This window comes from Oncorhynchus masou, chromosome 12 (assembly GCF_036934945.1).
Source record: "Oncorhynchus masou masou isolate Uvic2021 chromosome 12, UVic_Omas_1.1, whole genome shotgun sequence".
Lineage (NCBI taxonomy): Eukaryota > Metazoa > Chordata > Actinopteri > Salmoniformes > Salmonidae > Oncorhynchus > Oncorhynchus masou.
In genome coordinates, this window is record NC_088223.1 from 45,619,322 (window position 1) to 45,644,430 (window position 25,109).

The window sequence follows — 25,109 nt, forward strand, 5'->3', positions numbered from 1 at the left end:
TGTTTTAAAGTCACCATTGACCTTGTGGTATCCCTGAGCTGTTTCCTTTCATATCCACCTTTCATTTTCCATTTGTTTTGTCTTGTTTTCCCACACACCTGGTTCACATTTCCCTCATTACTTCTTGTGTATTTAACCCTCTGTTCCCCCCGTGTGTGAAATTGTTTGTTGTAAATGCTTGTGCACATTGTGACTGGTGTGCGACGGGTTTTGTACCCATATTTTGTCATTCTGGATGCCGTTGGTTTTGTATATTAAACTGCTCCGGTTATTACCCAGTTCTGCCGTCCTGCGTCTGACTTCCCTGCCACCAGATACACACCCCTTACACAATAGGTGCCCTTCTTGAGTCCATTCATCTTATTTTGTGACTTTACTCCAACTTTTTATGCTTGCCATAACAAAGGGGTTGAATACTTGTTGACTGAAGACATTTCGCCTTTACATTTTTTATTAATTTCTAAAAAATATATATACATAAAATTAAATCCACTTTGACATTATGGGGTATTGTAACAAAGCATCTCAATTTAATACATTTTAAATTCAGGCTGTAAAATGTGGAAAAAGTCAAGGAATGTGAATACTTTCTTAAGGCACTGTATTTCCATGCTGACCTGATCGAGAGCCTCCCCTGACTTGCGTAGGTTCTGGATGAGGTAGTTGTTGATTGCCTCTCCATTATCAGAGCAACACATGTCCAGCATCAGGAAGCCATCCTCCTCATAAGCGTTGATCTGGTGAAACACTGACAGAGCCTTGGTGTGGAACTTTACTGAGCTGGTCTAGATGAGACAGAGGAGAGAGGGACAAACATTAATGAGCTGGTCTGGTGAAGACAGAGGAGAGAAAGCAAGACAAATTACTTCACTGAGTTAGATAATTTACTGGTCATTTAGCAATTTAGTAAGTTAGTTACTATTACTAACTAGTGAACATGACTGCTATACATGCTACTTTCATGATAGATTAGACAAGTTATGATACAGTATCAAAGATTAGCGCTTTTTTACTTCCCATACACTGAAGCAACTATCTTTTCATATGAAAAATACCAAAGCCCATGGCAAAAAATTAAAGAAATGCAGACTCTTGGAATTATCTTGTTTGAACGACTTTGTATCTTGTTTGAACGACTTTGTGTCTCATTCAAATGACTTAGTATCTCATTTGAACTACTTAGTAAAAATACAAAAATGTCATTCAAATGTCGTTCAAGTTGTTCAAACCAGTCAATCAAACTAGATACTAAGTTGTTTGAATGACTTATTATCTTGTTTGAGCGACTTACAGTGCTGTGAAAAAGTGTTTGCCCTCTTTCTGATTTCTCTATTTTTGCATGTGTTTGATACTGAATGTTATCAGATCTTCAACCAAAACCATATATGAGATAATGGGAACCTGAGTTTACAAATAACAACAAAAAAGAATGGATGCTTTTTTTATGCAACACCCAATTGCCCTGTGTGAATAAGTAATTGACCCTTACACTCAATAACTGGTTGTGCCACCTTTAGTTGGAATGTTGTTGTAGGTTTTTATTTTATTTTATTTAACCAGGCAAGTCAGTTAGAAAAATTTCTTATTTACAATGACGGCCTGGGAACAGTGTGTTAACTGCCTTGTTCAGGGACAGAATGACAGCTTTTTACCTTGTCAGCTCAGGGACTCGATCTAGAAGCCTTTTGGTTGCTAGTCCAATGCTCTAACCACGAGGCTACCTGCCACCCCTACAAGAGATCAGTCTCTCACAACGCAGTGGAGAAATTCTGTCCCACTCTTGCATGCGGAACTCCTTTAACTCAGTGCCATGTTTGTGTTTTCAAGCATGAACTGCTCATTTCAAGTCCTGCCACATCCAATTGGTATTAGGTCTGGACTAATGACTGGGCCATTCCAAAATTTCAAATTTGTTGTTTTTTTAAACTATTTTCATGTCGACTTGACTGTGTCTTGATTGCTGCATCATCCAGCTGTGCTTCAGCTTCAGTTCACAGATGCGTGGCCTGCCATTCTCCTGTAGAATGATCTGATACACAGCTGAATCCATGATTCCTTTTATTAAGGCAAGTTGTCCAGGTCTTGAGGCAGCAAAGCATCCCCAAACCATCACAAGATCAGCAACATGCTTGACCGTTGGTATGAGATTCTTGTTTGGTTTTCGCCATACATAATAGGACCGATCTCATCCAAAAAGTTTACCAAAGTTTGCCAGGATGCACCTGGATGATCATCCAGACTCTTGGAATAATATTCTATGGACAGATGAGACAAAAGTATAACTTTTTGGATGTCATGGGTCCCATTATGCCTGGCAAAAACCAAACACTACACTCCACAGTAAGAACCTTACAACAACGGTCAAGCATGGTGGTGGTAGAGTGATTGAGTGTAAGGGGGGAATTATTTGTCATATAGGGGCATTGGGTGTTGCACAACTTTTTTAATGGAATAAATTAAAGAAGTATGTTGTGTTATTTGTTCACTCAGGTTCCCTTCATCTAATATCAGGTTTTGATTGAAGGACTGATGACATTCAGTTTCAAAAATATGCAAAAGAAGAGAAAATTAGAAAGGGAGAAAATACTTTTTCACAGTACTGTAATCGTTCCTTTGTCTAATTAGGCCTAATTTGTTATGCAGCTTGTCACAGGTAGACCGTGTAATTGTTGATGCAGCCATTCATTCACTGATTCCATCCATTGAAATGATTATTCATTGACAGTTCTTTGATAACCTAAAGCAGGGCTGCTTTTGAACACCAGAGCATGCAAGTGGACAAGTGTGTAGAGACGAGCAGAGCATAATTCCAGCAGATTTAAAAATGGTGTCAGCCTTCTCTCCTGCTCCAATTTCACGCCGGTGCTGCTCAGCCACAAGCTCTGGGCATGCTCTGCCAAGCATTTTTTATTTCCTTTATCACTGTTCTTTTAATTAATGTGACCCCACCCACAATTGCCTAGTGTATATCTTGTTGATATTCTACTTTCTAACATTAGGATAGTTTATATTATGAAGGACATCAGATGTATTAACATGTTTTAGATAGGCTACTGTAAAATGTACCTTCACTTTCTCCAATCAAATTGTAAAAAACGCTGTAGGAAATATGATTTTATGTGGAGAAATAGCATCCACACATGGGGGTGCGCAATTCATTTGACCGCTGCAGTTTGAAAATATTTATTCACTTTTATTTATGAAAAGAAGCTAATACTGGCTAATAAAGATTTATTTCTGATATTTTAGCTTAATTACATTTATTTCTATTGTTTTTATTCCAATAATTTAAAAAAGTAGCCTATAAATTGCCGACCTAAAATATCTGTTAATACATTTGAAGTCCTTCAAAATTGAAACTTCATATCCTACTTTTAGAAAGTAGAATATACACTAGATATAGGCTACTGGGGGTGGGGTCACAGTAAGAAAAAGAGTAGTGAGGAACGGAAATGAAAATAGTTAGGCAGAGCACGACCAGAGCTTATAGATGAACTAGAGCTACTAGAGCAAAAGTGGAGCGGGAGAGAAGGCAGACATTTTTTTTAAATGCTTGATTTATGCTCTGCTCCTCACTCACCCACTTACATGCTCTGGCATTCAAAAGCAGCCCTGCTTTAGGCTATCAAAAAACACAATAAATAATCATATCAATGGATGGAATCAGTGAATGAATGGCTGCAGCAACTTTGCACGGTCTGACAAGCTGCGTAACGAATGAGGCCTAATTAGACAAAAGAACAATTAAGTAGTTCAAATGTGATAAGTAGTTGAAACGACTTAGGAATTGTGACTTTATTTGTAGGCTTTTTTTTAACTAAGTCGTTCAAATGAGATACTGAGTTGTTTCGAACGAGATACTAAGATGTTCAAACGAGAGAATTCAAACTACGTTTGTATTTATTTTTTTGCTTTGGGCTTCAGGGCTTCGTAATAGAACCACGTTATTTATTTGCATCATAAAGGCCTTTAAAAGTCTTGTCCTGTCCACCTCTCACCTCCCCCGTGTGTTTGTCTACCAGGTGGAAGACAGTATCTTGTTTGGGGTCCCAGAAGACCCCCTCACTGATTCCCTTTCCCCTCAGTTTAGCTGTGACAATCTTCAGTAGGTCCATCTTGATAGGCTGCTCTATGAACACCACATAGTTCTCTGACATTGCTACAGGAGAAAGGGAAAATATATGTCAAATACATTGTTTTTATCAGGGTTGGGATCCATTTGAATTTAAGGTTCATCCATTTTTCTATTCAAATCACTTCCTGAATTGACTTTCATAGATTTTATTTTTTTTGCTACAGAAAGAGAGTAAGAGATAAAGTACATATACCTGTAAACACATGGCATTTTCACAATGATTGTAATTGCCAAGATACGGTTTTTGTAGTGACATTGTGAGATTGTGTATACATGGTAAAGGGAGAGTTAATCTTTTAATGCTTAAGTTCTAAATATTAATAACGGCCCTTACATCGTGAGTTATTTTTGCACGCATTTCCATAATTCTATGCTGCTGTTCTAGAATTAGATTGTTGCATTTTGACACTATTCTCTACACCACAATGTCAACGGTACTTCATATGAGGCTTAATAAAACTTTCTTCCTATAGTAGTAGCAGCGAGTATCTACTGTATAGTATTATATTAATTGTATAATTAAGCAATAAGGTTCGAGGTGGTGTGGTATATGTCCAATATACCACGGCTAAGGGCTGTTCTTAGGCACGACACATCACGAAGTGCCTGGACACAGCCCTTAGCCATGGTTAATTGGCCAAATACCACAAACCCCAAAGATGTCTTACTTATTACTATAATATTATAAACTGGTTACCAACGTAACTAGAGCAGTACAAATAAATGTTAAGTCATACCCGTGGTATACGGTCTGATATACCATGTGTCACGGCATTCATTGTGGGAAAGAGGAGCGGACCAAAATGCAGCGTAGTTGTGATTCATTTTATTTAAAACGGAAACTATACACGATAAACTAACACAAATACAAACGTACGAAAACCGAAAATAGCCCTATCTGGTGCAAAACACAGAGACAGGAACAATCACCCACAAACACACAGTGAAACCCAGGCTACCTAAATATGGTTCCCAATCAGAGACAATGACTAACACCTGCCCCTGATTGAGAACTATATCAGGCCAAACACAGAAATAGACAAACAAGACATCCAACATAGAATGCCCACTCAGTTCACACCCTGACCAATCAAAACATACATAGAAACATACAAAGTAAACTATGGCCAGGGCGTGACACCATGGCTGTCAGTCAATCAGCAATTTACAGATACCTGCCTTGTCACCAAGCAAGGAATATATTTTTCATCAAATGCGATGAGTATTATGGCTTGGATAGGTTTTAGACTGGTCGAGACAGAGGAGAATGAGGACAGGGTGGTGGACAAAGTCATGTAAACAACAAAGTGAAATAGTTTGTGCGGGTGATCAGATTGAAATGTGCGTGCGTTTAATCAGCTATATTGTATGCAGAGACCATGGCATGAGGGAAGCGATGTTGTAGATATATTAAAACATGGCGCTAAACAGGATTATCTAGGTCAATGCTTTGATGCCATTTTGGGGCTGAATATTACGTGGGTGGACCAGTTATCACTCTCCTTCGAAAACGTGGTTACATTTGTACAAACTTCAAGTATTACTAACTATAAAGTATATTTCTAGGACAACTCGATGTAATGTAACAATTCAAATCATTCTCTTTAGTCTACAGTAGTCTACAGGTTAGGCTAAAGGTTGTTTGCTAGGGAAGATATGATTTGATTGAAATAATCAAATCATATTTTCCCAAGCCAACAACAATTTGGCAAAATGATAAAACATAATTGCGAGAATGCATTACAAATCAAGGAATAACAAAAGTTGGTTACGTACTTTTCCTTTTCTGTTTTATTTCAGAAATGGAGCCCAGGAGTCAAACAAAGTAAACACCCATATGTTACTTTTCTATCTTTTTTTTGTCTTTTTTAAAGAACATTTCTCCAATCCCCCTCACCCACTACACATCAAACGCATAAAGTCATAAGTTTCAACACATTTTACAATTGTTGATTACATTCTTTTGCTGTTCTGTTATATTTCAGAAATAGAACCCAGGAGTCCAACAAAATATTTCAGTTCAGGTAAAAACAAACATATGTAAATGGTTAACAAACATCTACTTTTTGGGGAACATTTCCCCAATCCTCCCTGTCAAACACCTCAAGTCATACATTGCAATACATTTTCCAATGAAACATTTTTAAATATCAGCATAAATCAACAATTGATCAGCCACTATAAGCCTTACTTACCACTTAGTAGTGCTTCAGGGTGTGGTACTTGTCAAAGCAAGGAACTTCTGTGTCACATAGCTCAGACATGTACTTGGTCAACTTCCTTTGTTTCTGTCATCGGGTTGATGTTAGACAGACCTTGCAATGCCTCCTTGTACTTTTTCCTTGCAGGGTGGCCTGAGGGACATCGCTAGGAAAGTGGTGTTCAATGAGGCTTAGAGGATTGTCAGAGGCAGGCCGGCCCCCAGCAGACAGACAACGAGGAGTGTGGTGGTCCTCAAGGAGCTGCCGCATCAGGTTTATCCAGTACAGCTGCTATGAGATCACCTGCTCTGTGACCTGCCAGTGGACAATGTAGCTGTTGAGTAGGGCTATGTCTATTAGGTGGAAAAATAGATTATTGTACTTTTTTAGGTATATTCTGGCACACTCAACAAAACACTTCTGCTTTGTCAACTGCTCCCATCTTCTTTTTGTACTCCAAGACACAGTCTGGCTTAATTTTCCTCTCTCAGGTGACATAGTTCAGTTTTCCTGTGTTCGACATTTTGGAGGTCTGCACAGTGGACAGAACATGGACATCGCGTTTGTCATTCCCTTTCACTGCCATCATGTCCCCGTTCATTGGGAACATCACCTCCCCCTTGCTCATTTTCTTTTTGAATAGTGGAATCCCCTTCCTGTTGGATCTCACTGTGCCACAGGCCCCTGTGTACTCCCTTAAATGGTACTGTAAAAGTGTAGGGCTGCTGTACAAGTTGTCCACAAATACAGTGTGCCCTTTTCTGAGGAAGGCTGCAGCATGGCGATCACCGCTGATCCAGATATGCCAAGACCCTCAAAATGGCTTATCTGTGGTGGTGCAGTTGTAGATTATCAGGTCCTGTTCATATCCCATCAGACGGTCACATAAAACAAAGAACTTGACTCCAAATCTGTGGGGCTTTGATGGGATTTATTGGTATAATGAAAGTACAAACACTCTTCTAAATGCCCTGGTGAACCTGCCCAGGACATTCCTAATTTTGTGATGGGGGTCAGCAAGGTTGGCAGTGGCATTGTTCTCAAAGTGGAGCACTCTCAGCAAGACAATGAAGTGGTCCTGGGAGATAAAGGTTGGAAAAAAATGGGTCTGCAGCATGGGGTCAGAGGTTCAATAGTCCCTCACAGAGCCCTTTTTCATTAGCCCCATCAGCAGCACCGTGACCAGGAAGGTATACATTACTCTGATAGTAGTGTAACCCTTTTACGCTAGGGGCAGTCTTCTCTTTCAGTTCATGAGAATACCTGCAAAGAAATATGCATATTTAATAGGCTAAAGGCATTTTGATTCATTTGAAGAGAGCCTTGGGTTTTCCTGTTAGATGATAATGGGCAAACTGTTGGTTTCCTGCACCACATTCTCCACCAATTCCTCATCAAGGAACAGTTTAAAACACTCTGACTCTGAAGGTGTTGGCAAGGTGCTTTGTACACCAGACAGGGTGTCATTGAAGTCTGTCTCTGATGGTGTGAAGAGACAGGATCTCAAGCAGCAGGGACCATCCTCTTTAACTTCACCCTCTTCTCCCTCACAGCCTATACGATTGGCAGCAGCACCAGCATCTTGGGGAGGTGAGGGATGCTTATTGCATGCAAGGTAGAGGTGGACACCATTTTCCTCAGACATCTCACGCTCATAGTCCAGAAGGTTGGGGGGGCAAATATCCCTCGTCACTATCTGATTGATCCGACTCACTCTCATACATAGATTCGTCATCAGAATGACAAAATATTTATCGTATCTCCTCTTCAGTGAGGCATTTCTTTTTGAAATCGGATATTATCTCTATAATCAATGGCTATCAGTGTCTATCAAGAGTTATATTTTTCGTATCTACGTTTACCATGGGCTGCCAGTTCAGACCCCCGTTCCATACCCCCCATTTATTGATAAATTCCCCATCATAGTAATATTTCCTCCATCATATCCCCCCACGATACCTTCCCCCATTTCCACCCCCATGCACTTGAACCCCTCCTCCCCACAAATGAAATGAACCCCTCCACAAACACCCATAAAATGTTTTCACCCAATTCTGGCAACCCTGGTCGCCCTACAGTTAGGCTAGGCAGTGGGCTTGTATTTGGGCAATGATCTGTGAGGCGATAACAATTTTATTTTATGTTTAAACTGTAAACAACTTGTCAAGTCATGTGCTCCGGTTCTAGTATACACTGTAATATTCGCATGCAGCTGCTGAAAAGTGACCAAAGTAAGTTGATATTTTTGGGCAATGGGCTCAGCCATCTTTGACTTTGTTTATTTGCCTCTTATGCCGCGTTCAACACAACTGGGAATTCTGAAAAATAGATGGTAAAATCATGACATCAGTGATCTTCAGGTCGGAAAGTCGGAGCTCTATAAAGAGGTCTGAGTTCCAGAGTTGGAATTAGGAGTTCTCAGTTGTTTTGAACGCGACATTATAGTAAATGACATTCTGGGATTAGAACGTTTTTCACTTGTCAAACATAAACAAACATGTCTGTGGATGTGTTCCATGTGTTCCGTGTTCACATTTATCACATTTATCTTTTACAATAAAGGGTAAAACGGCGTAATAAAGGTTAAGACCTTTATTTTAAATCAGTACAAAAAAAATGTAAATGCTATTCAGACAACAATGGTGTTAAGTCGCATTTTTTGCATCATAAGTTCTGTTGCTGCTGTTCCAATCACATATTTGTGATGGTACACTGCAGGGACCACACAACAATGATCACAAATATGTGATCATACAGGTTAAAGGGTTAAGGGCCCCCCTAGAGTCGATATGTCAATCTAAATTACATAACAAAAGAAATCCCCATCAAAATCCGTCAGTTAAACTAGAGATACAGTACCAGTCAAAAATTTGAACACACCTAGGTTTTTCTTAATTTTTTACTATTTTCCACATTCTAAGATAATAGTGAAGTCTTCCAATCTATAACATAACACATATGGAATCATGTAGTAACCAAACAAGTGGTTAGTAGATATGAGTAGAAAAATCCAAACTTTTGATTGGTACTGTATTTTTTTTTTGTTGCAGTGGATGCATTCCACCACATCCGCCAAACTCGCACTTCCAGCGAAAGGCTGCTGAGCTACAGCGATGTTTGTCAGACCATGAGACACCCCGAAAATCAGTATTCTGAAAACGTCTGTTACGTCCGATCGGTTTGACCTAGAACCTATTATGACTACTCTATGGAAAGGAGACTCTCATGAACACAAGTGTCAGGGGGCATGTCTGAAGTCGGTACCGTCCATGTGCCAACTTCTGTTTGCAAACGTTTGGACCATTCGGGCTACAAACTAATGGGAACCCACTGTGGAAAGGGGAGATTCTCATGAACATGATGGTTTTCTTCGTCTTGCACTACGACCCCCATAAGTGTCACGGAACTCATCTGAATGTAACCAGTGGAGCATAAAGGTAGTTTTGTGTCTTCCCCAAAAGAGGGGTTAAATAAGTCTCAAAAAAATATATACATATATTTACAAAGTTTTATTTTATATCTCCTAGATGTAGGACAGACACTTCAAAACCTTGTTTCTTATTTTACATTTTTTGACTGTCCTTTTTTCCATTTATGAAGGTATTATTCAAAGCATTTCTATGGCCTTTAAAAAAATATATATTTTATTTTATTTTGAACGGGATCCTAAAATTCTAAATAAAATAGCATCACCCCCCTCACAAGTTAAAATGAGACACTAATGTACATTGATATGTATCATATGGGTACATGGATATGTATCATACGGATATGATAGAGACGTACAGTGACAGTAAGTAATGGTTGCATCCCGAATTGCAACCTATACCTTATATAGTGCACTACTTCTGACCAGTTCTTGTCAACATAAGTGCACTATAAAGGGACAAGGGTGCAATTTGGGACACATGCATGATTTTGTTTTGGCTCTAATTGCATAGGTATTGCAAGTGATTGATAGGTTTACCGAAGCTGTGGTAGTAGGAGGGCCTGGCCTTGTCTGCAGGGACAATAGAACACAGCACTTTGGCCCCCTCCAGGGTTTCCTCAGGGTTGTTCTTCATAGGGGGCACTTTGATTATGTTATACAAGGCACCTAAAATGACAGGGACACAGTTAGTACACAACCTCTCACAGTGTGGTAATACTGTGTCACAACACTGGTGTGTATATAATAAATTATCATCTAAACTCACAGGAACACTTTCTACACAACCTGTCACCCTGTGATATTGTGTCAGAGTCACATAAAACACACACTTGTATTTAAACAAGAAATACTTGTATATAAGTATCTCACAGAGATTACAGTAAATAATATGCTGTCGGAAATTAAGACCCAGTGTGCTCATTTTTCAACATAAAAACCACTGTTGTCTATGGGGTTGACATGACAGCTTGGTATGTTTGAGGAAGATCGTTACCCCCTCACCCATTTGAGATAGGCAAAACGTAAATAAAGCTTGTAAAATATATCTTACCGGTTTAAATCCACACTTAATTCTCTCGTCACACTGAGGTTTAAGGTGCCGTATGTATACTACAATATTTTCATTAAAGGGACACTTCAACATTTTATGTCTCCTTCACCATACCAGTGTCTACATACGTGGAAACAGTAATTTTCTACATTTGGAATAAAAGGTTCTAAGAAAATGACCTCCTATGTTGTCAAATTAAGAAGTGGTGAAGTGCCCCTTACATTGAGCTTGATGAAAAACCAATCACGGCTCTACAGTGCTACCATTTTGGTTGCATATGCTCCTAAATATTTTGCTGTGCTACCTGGAATTTTTATTTGGGAGCACCAGTGCAACTAGAAAAAAATCACAACATTTAGTAGCTCCTTCACAAAAATGTATTTGTTTGCTGGAAACTTCCCACAAGTTTGTGGGAAATTTGCTGCAAACTAAATAGTGTGCCACAAAATAAGTTTGCCAACTTTTGCCACTAGTCGTGAATCTGCGGCAAACCTTTTGCAACTATAATATTTATTCCCTCTAGTTGAAAACAGTTCACCAGTGATCTTTTTCTGGCAGACAATTCTCTCAAGATTCTATTTGTATCCATGGCAAACCTGTGGCAACAACATTTACTGCCACTAGGTTTACCGTGTCCGGTGAACACATCAAGCCGTTTCCGGTGAACACATCAGGCGGTGAAGAGAGTTGGAGGCAATGAAGAGAGTTGAGGTGAAGGAGATTGAGGCTACAGTGCTGAAGAAGATATGGCGGTGGTTGCACCGCAACCAGTTGCAAATGTTATACATCTGGACACATTTATTGTGAAGAAGGTGGATTGTTTTTCATTTATAGCCACAGTTATTAATTGTATTACACAAGTGTCCAAAAAGTCCAAGAAGCTGCACATCATTATATCTGCAGCCAAGAAGTTTTTGTGCCTCAAAAACTACAAGACATGGCAGAAGCACTGCAAGGACAACTGTCGCCAGAAAACGTCCCACCCTCACAGAGTCCTTCTGAGCCTGTGTAGGGATCTGATTAGAATGTTGTTAGAAAAGCAGGCTGATTTAGTTTAATTTAAATGTCATTATTGATAGTTATTATGGATGTGTATGTACAGTTCAAGTCGGAAGTTTACATACACTTAGGTTGGAGTCATTAAAAATATTTTTTCCACTCCACAAATTTCTTGTTAACAAACTATAGTTTTGGCAAGTCGGTTAGGACATCTACTTTGTGCATGACACAAGTATTTTTTCCAACAATTGTTTACAGAGATTATTTCACTTAAAATTCACTGTATCACAATTCTAGTGGATCAGAAGTTTACATACCTTAAGGGAACAGTTTGACATTTGCTGTATGGTTAGTGAGAAAGTCCATATTGCAAATGTACGGTCCCTTACTAGATGTCCGAAAACGTTTGTAAAATTCGCGGACGGCGTCGGGCCGAGCGGCAGGGCCGGACCTACCGGGAAGTCATCAAATGACCTTTGTCGGACATTCGGTTTCCGTTTTATAAAATAATCAAATTTTGGTCATTTTTCCGCTGTACCGGAAAATCCCACAAGAGGGCATAAGCAATCATATTGCATTTGGACAAAACATCACGAATCACGACGGGGCCTTATCTCGAAAACGGAAGATATCTCGAAGCCGAAACTTGGTGAGCGTAGGTTTGGCATAATGGGCAGTTGGCCCCGAACAAGATGGCGTCTAGGCCTCAACGGTTTTTGAGTTATGGCCATTTCTCTGGGATTAAAGGTCCAAAATGAAAATAGAGAAATTATTTTACCACTTCATGTCACGTCAAAGTCAAGGAGCCTCCAGTGTCAATAAAAAAAATCAGCCATTTATCTATCGTCATTTAAGAGAAATCGTACAATGACAGATTGGTGATGTTCAAAGATAGGTGTTTTTTTTTCAACAGTTACAGATCCAGTTGCAGGGTGTTCATACAAATCTTTTTAAAGTGTGCTGCGGAGCTCTGCGAGATTTCTGTGATTTTCTATGATTTTCTGAAATAACACACACTCAGTAAACCCTCCGTAAATAACTCAGTTCTTAACGTAAATACTTAAAAGGATTCTGTAAAGGCATACCCCAATCAGGATATGAGTTTATTTATAGCTTCCTGTGCCAACCGGAAGTGCCTTTAATTGGGTCACACTGTCTGATTTGAAGGGTTAAAAGAGCAACATCTTTCCAAAACTTCATGTGTGACTAGGTAACCCTCCTGAACTGTACATCAGTCATTTCTCCCAACAGATGTCAAAGAAAAGCTCTCACACACACACACAGCAAGGATGGAGTGAGAAAGTGCGGTGCTTAAAGACACAGAGAGCAGGCAATGGCATTACCATTATCCCTAGGCTGTGCCGAGTTCAACGAGATATCCCGCTTGACCGTAGCTCGCTCGGGCTAAGCGCAGCGACCATTAGAAAAGTAGGCCCAAAATGAAGCCTGCCCCACAATGTCATTTGCTTTTGGGGGACAATGAGAGAACCGTTAGGGTGAGAAACACAGTTCGACCTCAGGTACGTTCCTAAGGTCCTCCCGATCCTTGCAAGCCTAACCTTGACCGTGTGGCGTTAACCCTTACCAGTTAAAAGAAGGTGTTTACATCAAACTGTTTTGCATTGACTTCTCTCCCCATAGGAAAACATTGCCTGCACCCCTAAATTCAACCTGAAGCCTATATGGGTTATGAATGCCGTATGAACCTGTCTTCGGTAACAGTCCATCAGGCCAGTATGAGGTCTACTTGTGTTGATTCTAAGCTTCCTGGACCAACCGGAAGTGCTTAAAATCACCCTAAAAGTGTATATCCATACCCTGCCTGCAATTTGATAGACATAGTGCATTGAACCCTGTGTAAATCAGTCAATTCTTAACGTAAAGACTTAAAACTCAGGATTCTGTAAAATCATACCCCAATGAGGATATGAGTTGACTTATAGCTTCCTGTGCCAACCGGAAGTGCCATAATTGGTGTCTCATGGGCTGTTTGGAAGGGTTAAAAAATCAGATCTGTCCAAAACTTCATATGTGTGATTAGGCAACCCCCATGAACTGTAAATCAGTCATTTTTCCCATAAAATTTCAAAGGAAAGCTAAATCACACACACACACAGCTTGGAGGTAGGGACCCATTGGGGTGCGTAGAGACATACACTCCCTGCATTAGTTAACCTTGTTGGAACTTTTAAAGAACCGTCAGACCTAGAGTTCCGAAACTTTAGAATCCTGTTCTAGACCTCAGGTCGATAGTGCGTGGTGAGTTACGTCGCTCTAGAAGGTTCTCGGACCGAGAAACAGCCTCATACATTTGCAATGACTTCAATTAATTTTGACCATTACGAAAATGGCGACATTTAGAAATGTCCCAGAGTCACAAGACTAGGTGCATTGTGACCGTCTCGGCCCATAGAGACAGAACCCAACGTTTCTGTCCGATAGCTCATTCAAGGACCCCGTAGCAAGTAATTGAAAAAAGTGTATTTTCAGCACCAATTAGAGTTTTACTCGGACACCAAATGACCTATCGAGCCGAAACTTGGGATTCGGGGTCGCCTCAGCTAGGCCTACACATAACACAAGAAATGGACCCATAGCTAGAACGTAACTATGTGTTTTATGTTTTTTTTTATGGTTTGACCCGAAGGCGTTGTGAATTTTGGGCCAGCTCTGAAGTATGTGATATTTGGCTACTAAACGAGTTGGGAAAAGTGGGTTTGGTGTCAGTTTGTATCAGTTTGGTGTCAGAATGATATCAAATTGACTGATGGACGGTGACTTGCTGGTGACTCTTGTCCATTTGCAATATGTTTAAACGGTGAGGTACCATCACCAAAAGTGACATTCTGAAATCAACCCTAACGAGCAATGGAGAGGTACCAGAATCACTGCCGAGCCATCCCGTTCATCGGGCCAGTCAATTTGGCACTCCTGCACAATTTTTATAGCATGACAACTTCGTGATGGTGAATGCCCAGTTAACCATATTGCAAATGCACAGTGACTTTGCAAGAGTAAGAAAACATAAACAAATGGACATTCTGAAATCAACCCTAATGAGCGATGGAGAGGTACCAGAATCACTGCCCAGCCATCCCGAGTTCATCGGGCCAGTCAATTTTGCATTCCTGCACAATTTTCAGTGACTTTGCAAAAGTGAGAAAACATTTGCAATATGTTTTAACCTGTTGATGCTCAGGGGGCGCTATTTCATTTTTGGATGAAAAACGTTCCCGTTTTAAACAAGATATTTTGTCACAAAAAGATGCTCGACTATGCATATAATTGATAGCATTCGAAAGAAAACACTCTGACGTGTCCAGAACTACCGAGATATGAGACGGCATCCAGGAAATGAACAGGATTTTTGAGGCTCTGTTTTCCATTGTCTCCTTATATGGCTGTGAATGCGAGAGGAATGAGCCTGCCCTTTCTGTCGTTTCCCCAAGGTGTCTGCAGCATTGTGACGTATTTGTAGGCAGATCATTGGAAGATTGACCATAAGAGACCACATTTACCAGGTGTCCGCCCGGTGTCCTGCGCCGAAATTGGTGCGCAAAAGTCACCTGCCAGTATTTTTCCATGGGATACAGAGAGGAAAGCAAGCTTCCACGAACTGCATATCAATGAAGAGATATGTGAAAAAACACCTTGAGGATTGATTCCAAACAACGTTTGGCATGTTTCGGTCGATATTATGTAGTTAATCCGGAAAAAGTTTTACGTTGTAGGTGACTGAATTTTCGGTTCGTTTCGGTAGCCAGACGCAATGTAGAAAACGGAACGATTTCTCCTACACACAGACGCTTTCAGGAAAAACTGCGCATTTGGTATGTAACTGAGAGTCTCCTCATTGAAAACATCAGAAGCTCTTCAAAGGTAAATGATTTTATTTATTTGGTTATCTGGTTTTTGTGAAAATGTTGCGTGCTAAATGCTACTCAAAATGCTATGCTTGCTTTGCATACTCTTACACAAATTAGTCAATTTCTATGGTTCAAAAGCATACTTTGAAAATCTGAGATGACAGTGTTGTTAAGAAAAGGCTAAGCTTGAGAGCAGACGCATTATTTTCATTTTATTTGCGATTTTCAGAAATCGTTAACGTTGCGTTATGCTAATGAGCCTGAGGCTTTAGTCACAAACCCGGATCCGGATTTGCAGTTAACAGAATGTTGGCCACAGGTTTCCCAGAATTGTTTGCCAGAAGTTGACAAGTTGCCGCAAAAATACCGCCAAAGTTAGCCTCATTTAACTAATTTGCATGTGAAAATATGAGCTTGTGGCAAATTGGCCACAACTGTTTGCTAGAAGCCAGTTTTATCAGTAACAGAGAAAAGAAAGAAAGGAAAAGGGAGAATCTCTCCCTATATATATGATATATATATACAGTATGTATGATATATAGGCCAGATGTAGGCTAAATCAAATCAAATCAAATCAAATTCTATTTGTCACATACACATGGTTAGCAGATGTTAATGCGAGTGTAGCGAAATTCTTGTGCTTCTAGTTCCGACAATGCAGTAATAATCAACAAGTAATCTAACCAACAATTCCTAATCTACTGTCTTATACACAGTGTAAGGGGATAAAGAATATGCCAAATGACTTAAATGTAAATGTACATAAGGATAAGGATATACATGTGAGATGAGTATGTAAACAAAGTGGCATAGTTAAAGTGGCTAGTGATACATGTATTACATAAGGATGCAGTCGATGATATAGAGTACAGTATATACGTATGCATATGAGATGAATAATGTAGGGTAAGTAACATTATATAAGGTAGCATTGTTTAAAGTGGCTAGTGATATATTTACAACATTTCCCATCAATTCCCATTATTAAAGTGGCTGGAGTTTGAGTCAGTGTCAGTGTGTAGGCAGCAGCCACTCAATGTTAGTGGTGGCTGTTTAACAGTCTGATGGCCTTGAGATAGAAGCTGTTTTTCAGTCTCTCGGTCCCAGCTTTGATGCACCTGTACTGACCTCGCCCTCTGGATGATAGCGGGGTGAACAGGCAGTGGCTCGGGTGGTAGATGTCCTTGATGATCTTTATGGCCTTCCTGTAACATCGGGTGGTGTAGGTGTCCTGGAGGGCAGGTAGTTTGCCCCCGATGATGCGTTGTGCAGACCTCACTACCCTCTGGAGAGCCTTACGGTTGAGGGCGGAGCAGTTGCCGTACCAGGCGGTGATACAGCCCGCCAGGATGCTCTCGATTGTGCCTCTGTAGAAGTTTGTGAGTGCTTTTGGTGACAAGCCGAATTTCTTCAGCCTCCTGAGGTTGAAGAGGCGCTGCAGCGCCTTCTTCACGATGCTGTCTGTGTGAGTGGACCAATTCAGTTTGTCTGTGATGTGTATGCCGAGGAACTTAAAACTTGCTACTCTCTCCACTACTGTTTCATCGATGTGGATAGGGGGGTGTTCCCTCTGCTGTTTCCTGAAGTCCACAATCATCTCCTTAGTTTTGTTGACGTTGAGTGTGAGGTTATTTTCCTGACACCACACTCCGAGGGCCCTCACCTCCTCCCTGTAGGCCGTCTCGTCGTTGTTGGTAATCAAGCCTACCACTGTTGTGTCGTCCACAAACTTGATGATTGAGTTGGAGGCGCGCGTGGCCACGCAGTCGTGGGTGAACAGGGAGTACAGGAGAGGGCTCAGAACGCACCCTTGTGGGGCCCCAGTGTTGAGGATCAGCGGGGAGGAGATGTTGTTACCTACCCTCACCACCTGGGGGTGGCCCGTCAGGAAGTCCAGTACCCAGTTGCACAGGGCGGGGTCGAGACCCAGGGTCTCGAGCTTGATGACGAGCTTGGAGGGTATTATGGTGTTGAATGCCGAGCTGTAGTCGATGAACAGCATTCTCACATAGGTATTCCTCTTGTCCAGATGGGTTAGGGCAGTGTGCAGTGTGGTTGAGATTGCATCGTCTGTGGACCTATTTGAGCGGTAAGCAAATTGGAGTGGGTCTAGGGAGTCAGGTAGGGTGGAGGTGATATGGTCCTTGACTAGTCTCTCAAAGCACTTCATGATGACGGAAGTGAGTGCTACGGGGCTACATATCAATCTCAAAAATACCATTTCATGTTGCTCCTTAAACCTATCATTTGTAATTGCTGGTAATTCTTACCATTTAATATGATTAATATTTTTCATTGTGCTCCTACATTTGTTTGTGCTCCTACATTTTTCAACTTAGGAGCATGTGGGCCCAGTGGAGCTTCTATGTAGACCGACCTTTTCTGCCATAAGAGTTGCCCATGTTGTACGTAGTGCCGTCTGGTTCAGTGTGGGGATGCGCAGTGGCCATATTCACAGCAATAAACTTTGTCCAGTCCACCTGTAGTAGAAGAACAGGTCAGATAAAGTACACAGCTGTTACCAATATATGTCAGGTCAGGTGTCTGGGCACTCACTATAATCAATATATATTTCAAACAGGGCATCATTTACGTAAGTCAGTACATTTGTGCAAGGGTATGATTGTAAAATGTGTCTGCTCACTGAGCTCGTTTTTTTCTTTGGCTGTCTCTTATCTCCTATTATTATGTCATCACTGTACCTTATTCTGTGTCTCCAGGCTCTCTGGGTCCACCCTGTACATGTAGTTGGTCTCAGTGCTGACAAAGCAGTCTCCCTTGTACTTTACAAAGCTAACACTGGCGTTGTCCGTTGCCTCTGCAGGGAGAAAACAGAAATAAAATGTAGAAATTGATTATTCTATTTTGATGGGGGCAATTGCATCTTGTTGCTGTAGATACTTCTTCATTTTCTTTTCTGATTTAGACGTGCACAAAAGGAATGAGTGAATAACTTATTCGATTTTTGGGCAAACTCTTTATAAACCTTGGTAAATGACTATAGCCTGTGCATGGCTTGCATGGCCAATTAAATATTAAAGTTGCTTGCAAACAGTCATATTTCTGGCAAAGAGTTAAAGTTCTTGCAAAGTTGTGCTGCTTGCAAAGAGTCCTGTTGCGGCTTGCAAACCCTTGAGAAGAGGAAAAGCCTCCCTTCTTCTTCCCTCCAATCCCCCTGTTTAAATGTTACATAACCTTCGACTGTAGCCAAGCCCCAGAGGCCTCAAACCAGTTTCCCGGGCAGCAGACCAGCTTGAGTTACAGTTTGAAGAGAGGAACATCTCATTGCATTGGGTTTACTTTCTCTGAAATAGTCTTAGAAAAACCAGATCTTGAATAAAGTCCTTTCTTTGTCACATTCCTCACTGTTAAACAGAAAAGATCAGCAGAATCTAGAAACCACGCTGGAACTGACTCCAGCATCTCCACAGGGATAATTTTGAGATTACACGATGAAAGAGCACTGTAACATTGACAATAGGCAGCTTTACATTGCTCCAGGTTTATTCAATGCAATGTCACAGAAAATATAATTGCGACATGTGTAAAGGAAATGGCAGATACAGTGGGGCAAAAAAGTATTTAGTCAGCCACCAATTGTGCAAGTTCTCCCACTTAAAAAGATGAGAGAGGCCTGTAATTTTCATCATAGATACACTTCAACTATGACAGACAAAATGAGAAAAAAAATCCAGAAAATCACATTGTAGGATTTTTAATGAATTTATTTGCAAATGATGGTGTAAAATAAGTATTTGGTCACCTACAAACAAGCAAGATTTCTGGCTCTCACAGACCTGTAACTTCTTCTTTAAGAGGCTCCTCTGTCCTCCACTCGTTACCTGTATTAATGGCACCTGTGTGAACTTGTTATCAATATAAAATACACCTGTCCACAACCTCAAACAGTCACTCTCCAAACTCCACTGTCAAAGGACACCAGAAACAAAATTGTAGACCTGCACCAGATTGGGAAGACTGAATCTGCAATAGGTAAGCAGCTTTGTTTGAAGAAATCAACTCCACGCAAGATCTCACCTCATTAGGTCAAAATGATCACAAGAACGGTGAGCAAAAATCCCAGAACCACATGGGGGGACCTAGTGAACGACCTGCAGAGAGCTGGAACCAAAGTAACAAAGCCTACCATCAGTAACACAGTACTCCGCCAGGGACTCAAATCCTGCAGTGCCAGATGTGTCCCCCTGCTTAAGCCAGTACATGTCCAGGCCCGTCTGAAGTTTGCTAGAGAGCATTTGGATGATCCAGAAGAAGATTGGGAGAATGTCATATGGTCAGATGAAACTAAAATATAACTTTTTGGTAAAAACTCAACTCGTCGTGTTTGGAGGACAAAGAATGCTGAGTTGCATCCAAAGAACACCATACCTACCGTGAAGCATGGGGGTGGAAACATCATGCTTTGGGGCTGTGTTTCTGCAAAGGGACCAGGACGACTGATCCGTGTAAAGGAAAGAATGAATGGGGTCATGTATCTTGAGACCTCCTTCCATCAGCAAGGGCATTGAAGATGAAACATGGCTGGGTCTTTCAGCATGACAATGATCCCAAACACACCGCCCGGGCAACGAAGAAGCATTTCAAGGTCATGGAGTGGCCTAGCCGGTCTCCAGATCTCAACCCCATAGAAAATCTTTGGAGGGAGTTGAAAGTCCATGTTGCCCAGCAACAGCCCCAAAACATCACCGCTCTAGAGGAGATCTACATGGAGGAATGGCCCAAAATACCAGCAACAGTGTGTGAAAACCTTGTGAAGACTTACAGAAAACGTTTGACCTCTGTCATTGCCAAACAAAGGGTATATAACAAAGTATTGAGATGAACTTTTGTTATTGACCAAATACTTATTTTCCACCATAATTTGCAAATATATTTTTTTTAAACCATACAATGTGATTTTCTGGATATTTTTTATAAAAAGAAAATATTACAAGCCTCTCTCGTCTTTTTAAGTGGGAGAACTTGCACAATTGGTGGCTGACTAAATACTTTTTTGCCCCACTGTATATACTGAACAAAAATATAAACGCAACATGTAAAGTCCTGGTCCCATGTTTCATGAGCTGAAATAAAAGATCCCATAAAGGTTCCATATGCACAAATAGCTTATTTCTCTCAAATGTTATGCACAGATTTGTTTACATCCCTGTTAGTGAGCATTGATCCTTTGCCAAGATAATACATTCACCTGACAGGTGTGGCATATTAAGAAGTGATTAAACAGTATGATAATTACACAGGTGCACCTTGTGCTGGGGACAATTAAAGGCCACTTTAAAATGTGCAATTTTGTCACACAACACAATGCCACAGATGTTTCAAGTTTTGAGGGAGAGTGCAATTGGCATGCTCACTGCAGGAATGTCCACCAGAGCTGTTGCCAGATAACTTCTCTACCATAAGTCACCTCCAATGTTGTTTGAGAGAATTTAGGTCCAACTGGCCTCACAATCGCAGACCACGTGTAACCATGCCAGCCCAGGACCTCCATATCCAGCTTTTTCACCTGCGGGATCGTCTGAAACTAGCCACCCGGACAGCTGATGAAAGTGAGGAGTATTTATGTCTGTAATAATGCCCTTTTGTGGGGTAGAATTCATTCTGATAGGCTGGGCCTGGCTCCCAAGTGTGTGGGCTTTTAGCTACACCCCTGCCCAGTCAGGTAAAATCCATAGATTAGGGCCTAATTAATTCATTTTAATTGATTCATGTCCTTATATGAATTGTAACTCAGTAAAATCGTTGAAATGTTGCATGTTGCATTTATATTTTTGTTCAGTATAGAATAAATTATTTAAAGAATATTCTCTAAACAATATTATTATCCGTTCAACATGGGTTGATTTTTCTTTTGTCAATCTTTCTTTATTGCGACAAATGATGGAAACTGTAATTTGACTAAATTATGATTGCCGACTCATTTTGAAGGTACGCAGGGGCATGTGATGTGACCGCATAACAATAATGCCCCACTCCACATTGAAATCGAAATGTCTACTGCTTGCAAAATCAATTTTTTCAACTATAAAAATTATGTTTATTTGCAAGACAAGGATTGTCCTGACTTTCAAGAATGCTTGAATTGCTTCACCTTCCTTTTTCCGGTTGGCTGGCAAGTTTCACAATCAAATTATTTCAGATTTACAGGAGTGTAAGTTTCACCATGGAACGGACCATGGTGATATGTTGGCACATGTTAATTACTAGAATATGGCAAATATTTGTCAATTACAGGATTCTATCTATGCTGGCGTTCCCAGGCTCCTGAGAAACTAAACAGGCTATCGCCAATTTATTAATGCTCAATTTCCCTAAACAGTGTCACGACTTCCGCCGAAGTCGGCCCCTCTCCTTGTTCGGGTGGTGTTTGGCGGTCGATGTCACCGGCTTTCCAGTCACCACCGATCCATGTTTCATTTTCATTTTGTTTTGTCTGTATTACACAGACCTGGTTTCAATTCCCATATCATGTTCCTTATTTAACCCTCTGGCATACATTTCTGTTCTGTCCTTGATTGTAGTGGTTGTTGTAGGTAGTTTGTATGTATTTTCCTAGGAGAGAGGAGGAGAGAATTATTCTCTTCCTGATCGACTCTCCTGCGTTTCCTGTTGTGTTGGGCCTTCCCTGGTTGGCCTCTCATGATCCTATTATTTCATGGCAACAGAGGGATCTCAAGGGATGGTCCTGTCAGTGTTCAGGGAGGTGTGTAGGTGTTTCCTTAGGTGCCACTACGGTGGAGAGTCCAAACCAGGTTTCCACCATGCACATTCCCACGAATATGCCGATTTGGCACTCGCCTTCTGTAAAAAGAGGGCGACTCAATTGCCACCGCATCGACAGGGGGATTGTGCGATAAATCTCCTGGTAGGAGCTGCACTTCCCAGGAGTCAAGTGTATCCTCTGTCACAGGAGGAGACGGCGGCTATGGAAACATATGTCGCCGAATCTCTGGGACCGGGATACATTCGGCCTTCCACTTCACCTGTCTCCTCGAGTTTCTTTTTTGTGAAGAAGAAGGATGGAGGTTTACGCCCGTGTATTGACTATCGAGGTTTAAATCAGATTACGGTGAAATACAGTTACCCGTTACCTCTCATCGCCAGTATGACAGTGTCATTGCACGGGGTGCGCTTCTTCACATAATTGGACCTCAAGAGCGCTTACAACCTGGTGCGTATCCGGGGGAGGGATGAGTGGAAGACGGCATTTAGTACCACTTCTGGGCACTATGAGTACATCGTCACACCCTTTCCTCATTTGGACTGACCACCGCAATCTGGAGTACATCCGGGCGGCGAGGAGAATGAACCCTTGCCAGGCAAGGTGGGCCATGTTTTTCACCCACTTTGTTTTCACCCTATCCTACAAACCAGGTTCCCAGAACGTTATGGCAGACACACTGTTCTGGCTGTATGATACAGAGGAGTGGTCCACGGATCCCACTCCCATAATTCCAGCTTCTCGCCTGGTGGCACCGGTGGTATGGGAGAGCGGGCGTCACGTGCAGAGCCCACTCCCCCTGAGTGTCCAGCTGGGCGTCTGTACGTTCCGTTTGATGTCCGCGATCGTTTGATCTGTTGGGCTCACACGTCACCCTCCTCTGGTCATCCTGGCATCGGTCGGACGGTGTGCTGCCTTGCTGGGAAGTACTGGTGGCCCACTTTAGCTAAGGACGTGAGGGTTTACGTTTCCTCCTGTTCGGTATGCGCACTGTGCAAGGCACCTAGACATCTGCCCAGAGGGAAATTATAACCCCTTCCCCTTCCACAACAACCTTGGTCACACCTATAGGTGGATTTCATGATGGATCGTTGTGGGGTAACACCACGATCCTGGTCGTTTGTGGATCGGTTTTCTAAGTCCTGCCGTCTCCTTCCTTTGCCCATTCTCCCTACGGCTCTACAAACTGTGGATGCGCTGTTCACCCTCGCTTTCCGGCACTATGGGGTGCCTGAGGATATAGTTTCTGATCGGCGTCCCCAATTCACGTCGAGAGTCTGGAGGGTGTTTATGGAACGCCTGGTGGTCTCGGTCAGCCTTTCCTCAGGTTTCCACCCCGAGAGTAACGGGCAGGTGGAAAGAGTCAACCAGGATGTGAGTAGGTTTCTGCAGTCCTATTGCCAGGACCGGCCGGGGGAGTGGGCGGTTTGCATCACCGCCACTCCTCTACCAACCTATCACCGTTTCAGTGTGTGCTGGGTTATCAGTCGGTCCTGGCACCATGGCATCAGAGCCAAATCGAGGCTCCTGCGGTGGATGAATGGTTTCGGCACTCAGAGGAGACATGGAACGCTGCCCATGTGCGGCTACAACGGGCCGTGAGGAGGCAAAAGGCGAGTGCTGACCACCACCGCGGTGAGGTGTATGCACCGGGGGATCGGGTCTGGCTCGCGACCCAAAACCTGCCCCTTCACCTGCCCTGACGGAAGCTGGGTCCGCAGTTTGTGGGGCCATATGATGGCTCGTATACCGTACGAGCCATCCTTGACTCAAGGCGTCGGGCGAGGGGCCTTCAGTACCTCGTGGAGTTGGAGGGGTACAGCCCGGGGAGAGATGCTGGGTACCGGTGGAGGACATCCTAGATCCTTCATTGCTACAGGAGTTTCACCGTCTCCACGCGGATCGCCCTGCGTCCCGTCCTCTGGGTCGTCCCCGAGGCCGGTGTCAGCGCGCAGCTGGAGCCGCGAGTCAAGGGGGGGCTACTGTCAAGACTTCCACCGAAGTCGGCCCCTCTCCTTGTTCGGGTTGTGTTCGGCGGTCTACGTCACCGGCTTTCTAGTCACCACCGATTCATGTTTCATTTTCTTTTTGTTTTGTCTGTATTACACACACCTGGTTTCAACTCCCATATCTTGTTCCTTATTTAATCCTCTGGCATACATTTCTCTTCTGTCTGTGATTTTTGGTGTCTTAGTGGTTGTTGTAGGTGTTAGTTTGTATGTATTTTCCTATTTGGAATATTGCTTGAATTTTTGTGAGTAAACTCAGTTGTGTTGCTCAAGCCTTTTTCCTGCGCCTGATTCCGCTACATCTCTGCACCCAATCGGTGTCAAACAGGTTACGAACATCATCAAAAAAATCACTGGACACATTAATGGAAACATAGCTAGTTTGATAGCTGTTAAAATCAGATCCAACAATAATATCAAGGGGTTAGAAATCCAGGGCTTAAAAACAAAGGTGTCATTGTACACTGATGTAACATTTAAATTGTTCCAAAACCTCATACAGGATCTAGATACTTTTTCTAATCTCTCTGGATTACAACAAAGTTATGATAGATGACATACGTATTGGATCACTAACAAAATACAACTTGTACATTACTGTGTTGTTTACCAATAAAATGGTCTGACCGTGATGTGGACATATTCGGTATACATATCCCAAAATAAATAAATGATC

General features: G+C 41.9%; 1 protein-coding gene across 1 annotated transcript in view; it reads right to left on the reverse strand.

Annotated features, from left to right (window-relative positions):
• The window catches only part of bco2a (beta-carotene oxygenase 2a), a 116,588-nt gene that overhangs the window by 38,162 nt on the left and 53,317 nt on the right, over nt 1-25,109 (reverse strand). Inside the window, exons 4-8 of the mRNA XM_064980745.1 lie at nt 18,385-18,500; nt 18,060-18,162; nt 10,304-10,432; nt 3,999-4,159; nt 618-785 (exon numbers count right to left, since the gene is read on the reverse strand). Of these exons, the coding sequence (XP_064836817.1) occupies nt 618-785; nt 3,999-4,159; nt 10,304-10,432; nt 18,060-18,162; nt 18,385-18,500 (677 nt within the window). The remainder of the gene's footprint in view (nt 1-617; nt 786-3,998; nt 4,160-10,303; nt 10,433-18,059; nt 18,163-18,384; nt 18,501-25,109) is intronic.